Source organism: Urtica dioica, chromosome 9 (assembly GCF_054948205.1).
Source record: "Urtica dioica subsp. dioica isolate 48M chromosome 9, U.dioica_male_clone48M_v1_H2, whole genome shotgun sequence".
Lineage (NCBI taxonomy): Eukaryota > Viridiplantae > Streptophyta > Magnoliopsida > Rosales > Urticaceae > Urtica > Urtica dioica.
Genome location: NC_142764.1, coordinates 14,117,494 through 14,133,667, shown reverse-complemented (window position 1 = coordinate 14,133,667; position 16,174 = coordinate 14,117,494). Strand labels below are relative to the sequence as shown.

General features: G+C 35.9%; 1 protein-coding gene across 1 annotated transcript; it reads left to right on the top strand.

Moving 5' to 3' along the window:
• Positions 1-13,043: 13,043 nt before the first annotated feature.
• Positions 13,044-16,174, top strand: PRMT3 (protein arginine methyltransferase 3). Its single transcript, XM_089627443.1, has 7 exons — positions 13,044-13,428; positions 13,514-13,960; positions 14,051-14,148; positions 14,727-14,805; positions 14,895-15,155; positions 15,239-15,406; positions 15,503-16,174. Exons 1-7 carry the CDS (start codon positions 13,132-13,134, stop codon positions 15,938-15,940), a joined length of 1,788 nt encoding a protein of 595 aa, XP_089483569.1. The 5' UTR covers positions 13,044-13,131; the 3' UTR covers positions 15,941-16,174.

The window sequence follows — 16,174 nt, the reverse complement described above, 5'->3', positions numbered from 1 at the left end:
TTGTACATGCACACACCAAGCTATATTTGAAACATTGTAATTTAAAAAAAAAAACAACAACAAATAGAAACAAGTAATAAATGTTTGTATCAATTTATTAAGAAAATGTTTGTAACCTATGAGACTAATGAATTCAAAAATTTTATTTAAAAAAAATGGATTCAAAATTTGGAAATTAAAAGCGAACATGCTTTTTTCCCCACAAAAGAAACAGAATTAGACCACCGACTAAAAGGAGGAAAAAGATAAGAAGAAGATGTATTATTTTTCGTATTCCTATAGACAATATATTAATCCTTTCCGTTATACCTTTATTACTTTGTGCTTTAGAACTTGGAAGTAGAAATTATGCCACAGCCGCAATTAGCAAGTACAACGCAACATCACGTCATCACCTGTTACAAACAATATAGTGATAAAAAGTTAAAAACTTCATTTCAAAACTCCAACATCGGCTGAGAAAAAAGCAACACATATTTCAATACATTATAAATAGGGGCAGTAAATCTCGGTAGCTGTAATCCATCCTATACAGCTGGGCTTGAAATTAGTCTGCATAATTGGGTCTGGGCTTAAAAATAATTGGGTCTGCATAAGGCCCGAATAAACAAAATAAAGCCAGTTTAAATTTAATTGTTTGGCGCGAGAATTGCGAGAAATTGCAAATTTCGCGCGAGAAATATACATTTTGCGAGATATTTACATCTCCCTTCCGCACTCGTGCGCCCGAGATTTTAATCCGTGTAATTTTTTATTTATTTATTAATTAACATAAAACTTCTTCTGAACTCTTACCGTTAACTCCACGGTCTTTTAAATCTTACAATGATTTTTTTATTAATTGATTTTTATTTAATTTCGTAATTTAATGAGATGGAGCAAAGAGTATAATAGCGCATCTCCAATGCTAATGGTAAGATTAGCTAATTTTTGTCATATCATTATTAAATGATATTTAATTATAACTTTTTTCATATTATTTATTTGACAACTTACAAAAAAAAACTCTAATGTAACAACTTTTAAAAGTGTCAAATATAAAATTATTTTATTTTTCACTTTATTTTCAGTTGGGAGTTGGAACCATGTTTGTTATTTTTTTAATTAAAAATAATAAAATAATAGTTTTCGATTGGAGTCGGCACCGATGCCAAAAAAAACAACTGTGGCCAACTTTCTCTTTATTTTATTGTTGACTCCATGGGTAAACTACGTCATCCATGTCCTCATCATGTGTGAACATAAGGTCCAGCTAGAGTCCACGTGTACAAGTGTACGAGTCCGAGTCAGCATTAGTTAGTTAGTTTGTTAGTTAGTTAGAAGCGTAGCTTAAACTGATCTCAATTCAGTTTTCTCCAAACACTATCCGATCTCAGATCTTCTCTTGGTATCAGAGCCAATTAGACTCGCGTCAACGGCTTCTTCGATTCCTGCTTCAGCTTTTCCGTTCGTCGTTACCCTGACGCCGACGAGCCTTAAGCTCGATTGAGCAAATTTTATGTTCTGGAGGTCTCAAGTGCTTGCTGCGATTCGCGTGCACGATCTCGAAGGATTTCTCGATGGAACCAGAAGCAGACCTCCTTGATTCATCGAGGTGATTGTAAGCTCGGCATCGACACCGGAAAACATGGCGATCAGAGCTAAAGATCCGTCAATTCGACCTACCACAACTCGTTCACAAGAATCAATCCATAATTCTCGATCTGGCACTGTACCGATCAAGCTATCATGTCATGGGTCATGGTGTCTGTCTATGAAGCCATGCTAGGTCACATTGCTCGTTGCTCTACCTCTGCTCAGATCTAGACAGTTCTCTTGCAGCTCTTTGTCGGAAACTCCAAAGCCAGGATCATCTAACTGAGGACTCAACTCCAAACGATTCGCAAAGGAAATCTCACTGTGACAGACTATGTCGTGAAGGTTAGAACCATTGCTGATAGTCTTGATGCCACTGGTCAGGTCATTAGTGATGATGAACTTCCAATATACGTGCTTTGGAGGTCTTGAGTATGAAACAATGCTATAGTTGCACTGCTAAGCGCCAGATCTGAACCAATCTCGCTTGCTGAGGCACAATTCATCCTGCAATGTCACGAGACAAGACTTGAGCAGCAAAACTCAGTCTTGAGCGTTGATCTCAGCAATGCCTCTGCAAATCTAGTTGAAAATCACTATCGTGGATGAGGGAATCAGCAAAATAGAGGTCGAGGTCGTGGAAATCGAGGCCGTAGAGGCAGAGGAAATCGTCCAACGTGTAAGATATGTGCTTGGACTGGTCATCTTGCCTCTGCTTGCTGGTATCGCTTTGATCATGGCTATCATCCAAACTCTCAGACCAGTGCGACCACTTAGAACGAGCCAACAACCATGGTTACCACTCAAAATGTGATTGATGATCAAGCATGGTACATAGACAGTGGTGCCACCAATCATATCACCTCCAACCTCAACAATCTCGCCGTGTCAGAGAACTACAAAGGCAAAGAGAAATTTATTGTTGGTAATGAAAACTCAATCCCTATACTAAATATTGGAAGCTCAAAAATTGCAAATAACTCAGCCAAATCTCTATTACTAAAAAACATTTTACGTGTTCCACATATCACAAAAAATATGGTCAGTGTATCAAAATTTACAAGAGATAATGATGTGGTTGCTGAATTTTGTTGCAATGGTTGTCTAATAAAGGACAAGAGTTCGAAGCGAGTTCTTCTCACATGCACTCTCAAGGATGATCTCAACTTGGACCTGTCAAAGCTTGAAGGGAATCAAGTCAGAGATCATTAACGAGTGGAGAATTACTCAAAGTGTCAAAGCAATGTAGCTGAAACTGTAGATAGCTCAAATGTTGTGTGTAATCTTATACCTAGTGTTTGTACTGATCGCCAAACCAGCCAGGAGTTAGTCAATAGTACTGTCAATCTGTGGCATAAGAGATTAGGACACCCATGCCTAAAGGTGCTTGATCATGTAATAAAACAGACTGGAATTCCAAGTTGCAATGTCAAAGACACAGATTTTTGCAAAGCCTACCATATTGGAAAGTCTCATCACCTATCCTATCACAGATCAAACTCTCATGCACAACAAGCTCTAGAACTTGTTCATGCTGATCTTTGGGGTCCAGCTCAAATGATATATGTTGAAGGATACAAGTACTACATGGCTGTAGTAGATGATTGCACAAGATACACATGGATCTATCCATAGAAGACCAAAGCTGAAGCCAAACAAGTCTTCCTCAACTTTCTAGCACTAGCTGAAAGAGAGTTTTCAACCAAGCTGAAATGCTTGCAAACTGATTGGGGTGGAGAGTTCAGATCACTCTCATCAGTGCAAACACAACTAGGCATACAGTTCAGGCATCCTTGTCCCCACATTCACCCTCAAAATGGAAGAGTTGAGCGTAAGCACAGACACATAGTAGAACTTGGTCTCACCCTGCTCTCTAAAAGTTCAATGCCACGACAACACTGGTGGAATGCCTTCTCAACTACTGTTTTTCTGCTAAATCGACTCATCAGTGCTTCAGTTCAAAACTCCATACGAACTAGTGCATCACAAGCAATTTAACATCAACAATCTGAAGACCTACGGCTGTGCATGCTATCCTCGCCTCAGAGACTACAACAATCACAAACTGGCTTTCAAGTCAGATCAGTGTGTTTTTATTGGCTATAGTGATAAACACAAGGGATACAAATGCTTGCACAAATCTGGGCGTGTGTATGTGGCAAATAGTGTAGTACTTGATGAAACTTGTTACCCTTATTCACTTGGATTCCCAGATTACCAGCCCAAGCCACTCCTAAACTCTACCATACACAACTATCATATTCAAATACCCACTCCTATACCACAACTGTTGGAATAGATCTAGGATTAAGAATAATTTATCGCTTCTAGCAAGCGGCGGAATATAAAAAATTCTTTATAACATGTAAAACGATTTTACTACCTAGACAAAGTGCATGAACATATAATTTAAAATTTAAAAACTGTAAAGAGTTTTTACTCGGTACCAACCTCGTTTGAAGCTTGAGCATTGAGAAGCCTTTGGAAAGGTTGAATCTCTCGTCTCCCCAATTAGCTTGTCTCATTGCGTCTTCTTGAATCCGAGTAACCACAATAGTTTCTACCACTAGAGTCTTCGAGTTTAGAAAGGATTTAGTGTGTGGGCACTATTAAACACAATGACTCAAGAACTAGTATTAGAGTCAAGGAGCTGATACAAAACGCTAGGTCTAATGAGGACCTAGGTGCCAAAACAAAAGAGCAAGAAGAGAGAGAGAGAGAGAGAGAGAGAGAGAGAGAGAGAGAGAGAGAGGTCGGCCAAGTCTAGAGAGAGAATCTCTCAATCTCAAAAACTTATTTCAACATTGTGAATGAGGTGTGATATTTATAAGAGAATGGATTGCCTTGAAGAGGTAGTTTCTTCTTTTCTATTGAATATCACATATTCATGAGCACAATCTTTATTTCTCATTCCTATCATAATAATACCAAGGTTGGAAATTTGTTTCCCTTTTTCCTCTAGCTTGGCCGTCCAACTCAATAGCAACATGCTATAAATTTGTTTCCTATTTTCCTTTTTGGCAAGTATCTTCATACATTAATGTACAAAATAATTTTCCTATTTCTTTATGATGGAGGCCACGAAATTTATCTTCTAGAACATGCTTCTAGATATTTATTTATTTGTTCATGACAGTACAAGAAAAGCCCATGTAGAATTTTCACATAAAATTCCATAAAATGAAATTCAATCCTCAAGGCCCAATTCTCAATGTTGACCGTGTGGATCCATTACATTGTCATCATATGACAATGTCCAAAATCTTATTTTGACATTTATACCATCTTATGTCCTTATGGACAAAATTACCCATTAGACAATTTTCATAAAATTCGTCTAGTTCAACACTTGAACTTGTTTTGACTTAGCTACTAGTTTAACAAATCCTACTCTATGACTTGTGGTAGTGACCTCATGGATTCATATAAACAAAGCTTGAGCTAGCATACTTGGACACAAAAGTTCACAAACCTTTTCCAAGTTCTAGCTTAATGTCAACTGACTCCACTAAAGAGTTGACAATGAGAATCTCTCTGTTCAAATGAATATATTTTCTACTCAAAATTCTACTTAATTGTGATGAGTGGATCCATTGAATATTATCTATGTTTACCCTTCATGAATATCATCAACTAGATGGGATTTATAAAATTACCATTTTACCCTTCTAGTTGTTATTTCCTCAACTCATTTGTCACTTGTGAATAAGTTAGAAACAATGTATTGATGAGGAGCTAACAAGTCACATCGATTCATCCAAAAAAAAAAGTCATCACTCAATTTGGACACTGGCCAGTTCATTTATTCACATTCCAAGGAACAAAGCATGAGGTGATATACATTGCATTTCAGCAATCTTGTACATGAATTCCATATCTATGAGATCTTTACAAAGTTGTTCATGACATCTTCATAACTTAGTACTTCATCAATAGATCTTGTCTATATCACATGGTGAATCTAGAACTCTGACTTTCTCAAATGAGAGTATGTAAGCTATGAAATGACATGTCTCATTTCAGGATTGAGGTGAGCATGATGCAATTCATACATAGTGACTTTGAGACAGAAGAGGTTAAATGGTTTGTTCTTATACTGTCTCTAGAAGTGCACTGGTCAATACATTATCTTCAAAAGATACATAGGATGAACTATAAAGTCTCCAAATCTCTATGTCTCATAACCAGACATCATAGGTTCTCCTAACAATCATATTGAGATCAGTAGCCCTTTTGATCCTTAGATTGTGAATATGTAGTTTTAAGCAAATCATGAAGAGTTTGTTCATGCAAATCTATATTTGACTGTTCATTTGTTGTTAGGTTTGTTTAAAGATTAAAAACTAAGGTTTATCATAAAGCTTCAAACAAACAAGGAAGAATGAATGAAAGTTTCAACTCTTTATTAATTATTCAGCGGTTACAAGCAAGAGTCTTCGTGAGACTTTATTACATCAAATGTATATAAGTTATAACTACTACTCTTCTTGTGAGCACCAATGTCAACAAACTCTCACTTGACTAAAAAAAGATGTGAGTAGTCCTTCATGCCTAATCTCTCCTGATGTTGGTCGAAGACCTTGTTAGCTAAAGCCTTGGTGAATGGATCTGCCAGGTTCTCCACCGTTGAGATCTTCTTCACCCCCACGTCTTCGCGATGCACGATCTCTCGAATCAAATAGTATTTCCTCTCAATATGCTTAGAGCGCTTATGGCTTCGAGGTTCCTTTGAGTTAGCGACAGCCCCACTGTTATCACAATAAAGTGTCATGGGCTCGTCGATTTTTTGAACGACTTCCAAATACTTAAGGAATTTTCTAAGCCATACAGCCTCTTTGGATGCTTCACAAGCAACCACATATTCTGCTTCCAATGTAGAGTCAGCAATGGAAGATTGCTTGATACTCATCCAAACAACAAATCCACCATCTAGGATGAACACATATCCTGAAGTGGATTTCTTGGAATCCTCATGAGAGTGAGACTCCATGTCTAAAGGGTGTTTGGCCTTTCTTGGAGTCTTGCATCGAGAAGCGATCCATCACCTTATCAATATAAGATGCGTGAGAGAAAGATAGAGTCCGGTTCTTTCGATCTCGAAAGATTTGAATTCCCATAATGTACGCAACTTCTTCTAGATCCTTCATATTGAATTGTTTTGCTAACCAGATTTTAACCTCAGATAACTTACCCACATCATTACCTACGAGTAATATATCATCGACATACAATACTAGAAACCCAACTTTGTCCTCGTGTATTAACTTGTAAACACAAGACTCATCTATCGACTGCTCAAAACCAAAGCTTTTTACAGTTTCATCGAGTCTAATTTTCCATGACCTAGATGCTTGCTTTAATCCATAAATGGACTTAAGCAACTCACAACCTTGGTCTCTTGACATTCTTCCACAAAATCGTCTGCTTAAGCCATATAAATGCGCTCGTCAAGATTGCCATTCAGAAAGGAGTCTTAACATCCATTTGCCAGATCTCATAGTCGAGAGCTGCAACAATGAATAAAAACATGCGGATGGATTTAAGCATCGCGACTGGCGAAAAGGTATCCTCATAGTCAATACCTTCTTTTTTGGTATAACCCTTAGCCACTAGTCGTGCTTTGAATGTCTTAACGTTCCCATTCGGACCCATTTTCTTCTTGTATATCTACTTACACCCTACAGGTTTAATCCCTTCGGGAAGGTCTACATGTTTCCAGACTTTGTTGACGTACACTGAGTGCATTTTAACTTTCATGGCATCAAGCCAGAAGTTTGATTTAGAACCAGCCATTGCTTGGCTGTAGGAAACAGGGTCATCCATGTCAGAGATGGCTATGAGAGTATCTCTGTAAGAAATGTACATGTCAGGCTTTTGAGAAGTCCTCCCATTACGTCGAAGTACTACCTGACGAGATTCTGATGAGTTAGGTTGTGTTTCAGTTGGGGTAAGAACAGTTCTTACAGATGAGGTAGAAGCATCATCACCCAACTTTTCTTCAAGCACAATTTTGCTTCTAGGTTTTACATCTTACATAAAGTCCTCCTCAAGGAAACGAGCGTTCGTGCTAACAAACGTTTTGTTGATCTTCGGGATTATAGAATGTGAAACCTTTGGTTTCCTTCAGATATCCAACAAACAGACATAATTCTGACCTACTAGCCAACTTGCTAGTCTTTTGCCTTAGCACATGTGCAGGGCAGCCCCAAATTCTGATGTGGCCTAGATTTACTTTACGGTCAATCCATCGTTCATAAGGAGTACCAGGAACCGTTTTAGACGGTACTTGGTTCAGAATGTAAGCTGCTGTTTCGAGCATATCCCTAAAAGGAAAGATGGAGTGATGAGTAACTCATCATCGAGGGCATGAATCTATTGTTTTTCAAGATTTCTTTTGGAGTGGATTTGAATTATGGATCTTCTGGCTTCAAATTGTTTACACTCATCGTACATACGCAATCCAACACCATATTAAAATATCTACTGATAGTTTCTCCAGAATGTTGAAATCTTTCGCTGACTAATGTATTTGAAGCGCCATGACCTAATGTAAATAAAAACATCTCCAACATTTCGTCAACAGTCATTCTTCTTGAGTCTTTCAATCCGTAGTTGCTTCGTAATTCAGTGCTTAATTTGATAAACACGTTTATGTCTATTCTGAACATATTATAACATCTATGTCCATGTCCTCTTAACATCTCCATTAACCACGCATGTCCAGTTTGAGAAGAAGTCATACATGGAGTCTTGTATATGTGAGTCACATAATACTGTTGAATAAGATGGGCAGCCGTGCAGATGATTTGATCCGTGATACGTTCTTCATCCTTGCCAATATTCATCTTCTAATTATTCTATATAACAACACAACATTTTCAAACTGTAAAAGATCAAATATATATATATATATATATATATATATATATATATATATATAAACTTATGACATTCAAAAGTAAAAGAAAGTCGTTACAAACTTAGAAATATCCCTAAAAAACTTAAAAGTAGTATAAAAAAAAAGACGCGTCATATTCTTTCAGACTGTTCAAATTTGAGCCATGTAAGTTTCTTGTCCTGATCTTTAATTGATATGAACATTTCTCTTTTCTCAACCTGGATGTAAATAAATGTAACTCGCTACATATCTCTACTCCAGGTAAGGAAGTTACAATTTTCATAACAGTGGCTATGCTAGAATCAAGTTGATCATTTGATGTTGTTGCCGGTGCACTCCTTTTTTTCGACAGCTTCACATAAGCGATCAATTTGTGTTGATAATTTCACTGCATTTCCGATTTTCTCACTTTGTCTATCTCTTTTTTCTTTTCAAGGAACCGAATTTGCCTGATTTAGAGTTAAATTTTTTCTTGGTACTCTAATCATGTGACTCGTTATCACTCTCAAGTGGAGTAACATCTTCTACTCCGTTGCTAACCTCACTTGGAATAGCTCCAAAGGCAGGTGTCCAAGCATGATCACTTGTTGCTGTGGTATTCATAAACATCCTGTCTAATATCTCTACAAATTCTGATTGAAAACCTTCTTTTCGAAATTTCGCTGCATTAGGGTGCATCTGTAAAATGAATGATAAATTTTTAGATTGATAAATGCTCACAAAATGTAGATAAATTCTAAATATTTGATAATTACCTGTGATTTCTTGTCCCACCATTCATCACTTGCATCGATTGTTCTCTTTTGAATGTTCTAGCCAAGACCAGTTTCTTTGCCAATGAGTTGTTTCCACAATTTCCAATCATTCTTGAGAGAATCCCATTTATTTTTCAATTGAACTTTATCGTACGTCTTTTCGGTGTTAATTTTGAAGTTCTTGATCAAGTTTTCCCATCCAACCTTCGTAAAATGAGTTCCTAGTCGTTGTCCACCTTCAACTTCTTTAACGCACAACTCACAAAATAAATCGAGAGTCTACGCGTCCCAAACCGCCTTCACTCTTAATTTAATATTCTTATTTTCTACTTGGTTGTGGTTGTTTTGGCTGTCCATCTAAAGCCAAAATAATAAATGTAAATTTTAATTATAATATTTATCAAATCATTTCAAGTTTTGTCTACGTGTGAAAGTATACCATAGCAAAAAAATCTCACCATATATTAAAATAATATAAATGAAAGCAAAGCAAAAAACATGGAAACTAGCAGAGAATTGTAAACCTGGAAATTAGCATAGACTTGTTTGATAACCGTTACTTCAATGATAACCAGCAAAGCAAAGAAAATATTGACAGAAACTAGGACGACCACAGATAAATAATATAAAAACCACATACCTTTTGATTTTTTTTGTTGCAAATAATTGTTTTGATAGATGTGAGGAGAAGAGTTCCGCAGATTCTTAAAAGAAACCCTAAAAATAAAGTTACGGAAAGTAAAATAAATAGTAGATGGAGAGAGAAACTGATCCCTACAAAGTGGCTTTTAGAAAAAAAATATCAAATATCTGCTTTTAAAATTTGCCTATAAAAACAGAACTTTTTATTAAAGTGTTTTTATTTTAACTTACCAAACATAAAAATTAACTTAAAATAAGCAACACTAAACGCACCCAAGGTATCAGCTCAATTTTATTAAGGACTATTTACTGCACTTTTTTAATAGAAACTGAAAATCAGAAACTCGTAAACCAATTAATACATATGTTCATAAACTGCAGAGTTTTGAAAAAGAAAAAGAAAACCTTGAACACCCAGAAACCTATCAACAAAACTCGCGATATTTGAATAAAAATCCAAAATTATTGTTGATGATGCCACGAACACTTTTAGACACATAAAACTGCATACTTTATCAATGAAAAAAAATGTACAAAACTATTGAAACATCATTTTGCAGTGCCACCTGAATTAGGAAAATAGACGTAGTAGTTGTTTGTTTGTGTGTTTTTTGTTTTTTTGTTTTTGTTTTTTTTTCGCGATAAAGCCTTATTCAAGTTTGTTTTCAAATCAATCACTTTTTTTTCGCTCTTGATTTAATACTCTTATTTTCTACTTGGTTGTGGTTGTTTTGGCTATCCATCTAAAGCCATAATAATAAATGTAAATTTTAATTATAATATTTATCAAATCATTTCAAGTTTTGTCTACGTGTGAAAGTCTACCACAGCAAAAAAATCCCTCCATATATAAAAATAATATAAATGACATGTGACTGATTGAAAGCAATAGAAAGCAAAGCAAAAATCATGGAAACTAGCAGAGAATTATGAACATGGAAATTAGCATAGACTTGTTTGATAACCGTCACTTCAATGATAACCAGCAAAGCAAAGAAAATATTGGCAGAAACTAGGACGACCACAGATAAATAATATAAAAATCACATACCTTTTGCTTTTTTTTTTTGTTGCAGAGAATTGTATTGATAGATGTGAGGAGAATAGTTGCGCAAATTCTTAAAAGAAACCCTAAAAATAAAGTTACGGAAAGAAAAATAAATAGTAGATGGAGAGAGAAACTGATCCCTACAAAAGTGGCTTTTAGAAAAAATATCAAATATCTGCTTTTAAAATTTGCCTATAAAAATAGAACTTTTTATTAAAGTGTTTTTATTTTAACTTACCAAACATAAAAATTAACTTAAAGTAAGCAACGCCAAACGCAACCAAGGTATCGGCTCAATTTTATTAAGGACTCTTTACTGCACTTTTTTTAATAGAAACTGAAAATCAGAAACTCGTAAACTGATCAACAGATATGATCATAAACTTCAGAGTTTTGAAAAAGAAAAAGAAAACCGTGAACACCCAGAAACCTATCAACAAAACTCGCGATATTTGAATAAAAATCCAAAATTGTTGTTGATGATGCCACGAACACTTTTAGGGACATAAAGCTGCATACTTTATCAATTAAAAAAAAATGTACAAAACTATTGAAACATTATTTTGTAGTGCCACCTGAATTAGGAAAATAGACGTAGTTGTCTTTTTTTTTTCTTTTTTTTTTTCCGCGATAAAGCCTTATTCAAGTTTGTTTTCAAATCAATCACTTTTTTTCACTCTTGATTTAATATTCTTATTTTCTACTTGGTTGTGGTTGTTTTGGCTATCCATCTAAAGCCAAAATAATAAATGTAAATTTTAATTATAATATTTTATCAAATCATTTCATGTTTTGTCTACGTGTGAAAGTCTACCACAGCAAAAAATCCCTCCATATATTAAAATAATATAAATGACATGTGACTGATTGAAAGCAATAGAAAGCAAAGCAAAAAACATGGAAACTAGCAGAGAATTGTAAACATGGAAATTAGCATAGACTTGTTTGATAACCGTCACTTCAATGATAACCAGCAAAGCAAAGAAAATATTGGCAGAAACTAGGACGACCACAGATAAATAATATAAAAATCACATATCTTTTGCTTTTTTTTTTTGTTGCAGAGAATTGTTTTGATAGATGTGAGGAGAATAGTTGCACATATTCTTAAAAGAAACCCTAAATTTAAAGTTACGGAAAGAAAAATAAATAGTAGATGGAGAGAGAAACTGATCCCTACAAAAGTGGCTTTTAGAAAAAATATCAAATATTTTCTTTTAAAATTTGCCTATAAAAAACAGAACTTTTTTATTAAAGTGTTTTTATTTTAACTTACCAAACATAAAAATTAACTTAAAATAAGCAACACAAAACGCACCCAAGGTATCGACTCAATTTTATTAAGGACAATTTACTGCACTTTTTAAATAGAAACTGAAAATCAGAAACTCGTAAACCGATTAACAGATATGATCATAAACTACAGAGTTTTGAAAAAGAAAAAGAAAACCGTGAACACCCAGAAACCTATCAACAAAACTCGCGATATTTGAATAAAAATCCAAAATTGTTGTTGATGATGCCACAAACACTTTTAGAGACATAAAGCTGCATACTTTATCAATTAAAAAAATGTACAAAACTATTGAAACATTATTTTGCAGTGCCACCTGAATTAGGAAAATAGACGTAGTAGTTGTTTGTTTGTTTATTTTTTTGTTTATTTATTTATTTATTTATTTTGCAATAAAACGTTATTCAAGTTTGTTTTCAAATCAATCATTTTTTTTAATATAAATAAGACATTATTAAAGTAAAAAATAACATGAAAGAACATAAACCTTTCATTCTAACTACATGGATAAATAATGCCTTCTTACTCCAATTTAGAACTGTGCTTTTTTCTAGTAAATTAGTTGGGTAATTAAAATTTTTGTAGTGAAAAAAAAAAATCAAGAAACAAACTATTTATGAATAGTATTTTATTTAATAAAAACTTGTTGCAATTAATCATCTCACTAATTTATTGTTGAAATTCTAACTTAAATTTTATTTTATTAAAAAAAATTCATTCGCTCACATTAAATTAATTTAATTTACTGCAAATTAGTGATTTTTTTTAATAAAATAAATTTTAAATCATTTTAATTTTTAAAGGGAGGATCTATTATATTTGTCCAATTACCCCTTTCTTAAAACCCCCGTCTTAGGGTTTAAGCTGTAAGCTTCTTTCACTGAAAAATAGAAGCTGCAACCTCCTTCACGAATTCGCAATGGCCGACAAGTACGAAGAATCACTCAAACACATCGACGACAAAGACAAAGACACCGACCTCGGTAGCGACGAAGACGAGGTTCAAGACTGGGAGGACTGGGAAGAAGAAGAAGAAGATGGCGACGATTCAGACTCGTCTTTCTTGTGCCTCTTCTGCGATTCCACTTTCGCAGATACATCGTCCCTCTTCGCTCACTGCACTTCCACACACCATTTCGATTTTCACGCAATCAGGCGATCTCTGCGCTTGGATTTCTACGACTCCTTCAAGCTCATCAACTTCGTCAGGTCTCAGGTCAGTCCCGGAACATAACCCGTTTCCCAAGTCCTGAACCCAAAATCTTCTGTCGAAAGTTCCTTAATTTCTGCTCTATCGCCAGGTTGCAGAAAACAAGTATTGGAGCTTTGGCCTGGACTGTCAGGCCAACGGAGATCTTCAGAATCATTCACATGAAACAGTCGTTCTTGAGGGGATTAAGCCTCTTTGGAACAACGATGCATATCTCAAACCTTTCCTACAAGATGATCCGCTCTTGTACAGCTTTTGTGAAGCCGATGATGATTCTGGAGACGAGGACACGCCTGCGAAGAAGTTTGAAGAGCTTTGCATCGAAGGAAGGGAATACGTTGCTTCGGCTTCAGATGACCACTTGAACCCGGAGAATTCTAACGGCTCGGGTTCAAAGGAAGTTGAAGAAAAGGCGAACGATAAAGAACTTAGTGCCTGTTTCCCAAACCGCCATGCTAAGGATGTGAAGTTTGTCAACGAAGGTTATTTTGGATCGTACAGTTCGTTTGGCATCCACAGAGAGATGCTTGGCGACAAGGCACGTGGTTCTGATTGAAGTTGCAATTTTAATTTCTAAGTTTTGAATCCCTTTCGTGTATGTATCTAATTCTTTGATCGTATATTGCAGGTGAGAATGGATGCTTACAGCCAAGCTATCATTCGAAACCCATCTCTTTTTAATGGTGCCGTGGTTCTTGATGTAGGCTGTGGGACTGGGATACTAAGGTAATTTGGTCACCTATGCTTCTTTTCTTTTGCCAAGCATAGTATATAAATTTTGTTTTGGTGAGTCGGTTACTCCGACGGTGTCTTCCTTTCACAATTTAGCTCATACACTATGAATCCATTAAAACAGTAATGTGTTTCTCTTTTTATTTAATCTTATTCCTTCATTTTAGCTCATATTATGATAGTAAGATATGTTCCCACTTTCAATCAAATAATGGCCAATGTTTTGTGGAACATTTTGTTTATGGCTCGAAGTAGTATGCGATTACAAATATCTCTACAGTTGACTTTTCTTTTTTCATTTTTAATTGTTACAACATATATAAATACGTTGATCTTGCACATAGTTTGTAATGGCCGTGTGGGCTATATATTTTGGGATACTGACTTGAAGAGTTAATTAATGCCAGGTCATTAGCTTTCACTGTGTTAGTTCACTCGTAAAAAAAAATGTGCAGGAACTATGCAAAGTATTGTTTCTTGTCTTCTGAATTTGCACTCTGCTAAACATGTACATTGTGCACAGCGTGCCAGAATATGCAGTTATTGATTCGGTATGTTTTTTGTGTTTGTAGTCTCTTTTCAGCTCAAGCCAGGGCATCAAGGGTGATTGCTGTTGAAGCAAGTGAGAGAATGGCTTCCGTAGCTACTCGGGTGGGTATATAGTTCTCTCTTTAGAGTTTTTAAAACTTGATTGATTTATCGAGTTTGTTACTGGTACTTACAATTTATTTCTAGTGCAGATAGCCAAAAATAATGGTCTTTTGCATAGTAAAACCCCGAGTGAAGGTGATAGCCAGTGCTCTGGAGTGGTAGAAGTTGTTCAGTGTATGATCGAGGATCTTGATAAAAACATAGATATCAAGCCTCATAGTGTTGACATACTGCTGAGTGAATGGATGGGATATTGCTTATTATATGAGTCGATGCTGAATTCTGTGCTTTTTGCTCGGGATCGATGGCTAAAACCCGGAGGTGCAATTCTTCCTGACACGGCTACAATAGTGAGTTTCCCAACTCATCCTTGCTTTATTTTTTATTTTTTACCGTGGGGTTAAACTTAATCAATTTTATTTTTTATTATTAGATTGTTGCCGGGTTTGGTAAAGGTGGTACCAGTCTTCCTTTCTGGGAAAATGTATACGGTATCAACATGTCCTGTGTGGGTAAGGAGCTAAATGAAGATGCTGCTAGATTTCCGATAGTTGATTCCGTGGAAGGTCACGATCTAGTGACAAATTCTTCAGTTCTGAAGGTTGGTACTGCTCATTTTCCACACAACATTTTTTTTTCTCGTAAAACATGACTTTTATTTTAAGATGCCTTTTTTTTTTAATGTTCCTCCTTTCAGACCTTTGACTTGGCGACAATGAGGCCAGACGAGGTAGATTTCACTGCGAGCGTTGACTTAGAGCCCAATGTTATCAGCGTATCGGACCCGAAGACCACGGTGTGTTATGGGGCGGTTTTGTGGTTTGAGACGGGCTTTACGAGCAGGTATTGCAAAGAAATGCCGGCCGTTTTGTCTACCTCACCTTTCACCCCTAAAACACATTGGTATCAGACAATTTTGACGTTTCGGGAACCGATCATCATTTCATCGGGGAAGTTGAGCTCCACTGGATCGGCGGCGATCGGCACCGACCAATGCCCTGCTGTTGGAATCAATCTGCGGATAAGCATCGTACGTGCTCCTCAACATCGTAGCATTGACATTTCCATGGAAACTACTGGAATTGCCTCGGATGGTCGAAGACGCTGCTGGCCAGTGCAGCTCTTTGGTTTATGATAGTCCCAAGTTGAGTGTTCTTTTTTCCTGTTTTTGTGACATTGCAATGTATTGAATAGACCACTCAGATGATTCATTGGTGAACTCAAGTATGCTTATTGCTCTTGATCCTCTTGTTTTGACGGTAACAACCTGGCCTATAATTTTGAGTCAGATATCAATATAACTTGTGTTTTGCGAATTTAGACATCTATCTAGTAGTATTTTCGATTGGTTGACAAGTCAAGTTGATCC

Excerpts from the sequence above, each read along its gene's own strand:
- PRMT3 (XM_089627443.1), top strand. The coding sequence starts at position 13,132 with ATGGCCGACAAGTACGAAGAATCACTCAAACACATCGACGACAAAGAC. Across the intron at positions 14,806-14,894 it reads TGGCTTCCGTAGCTACTCGG|ATAGCCAAAAATAATGGTCT; the intron begins GTGGGTATATAG and ends TTTCTAGTGCAG. Across the intron at positions 15,156-15,238 it reads TTCCTGACACGGCTACAATA|ATTGTTGCCGGGTTTGGTAA; the intron begins GTGAGTTTCCCA and ends TTTTATTATTAG.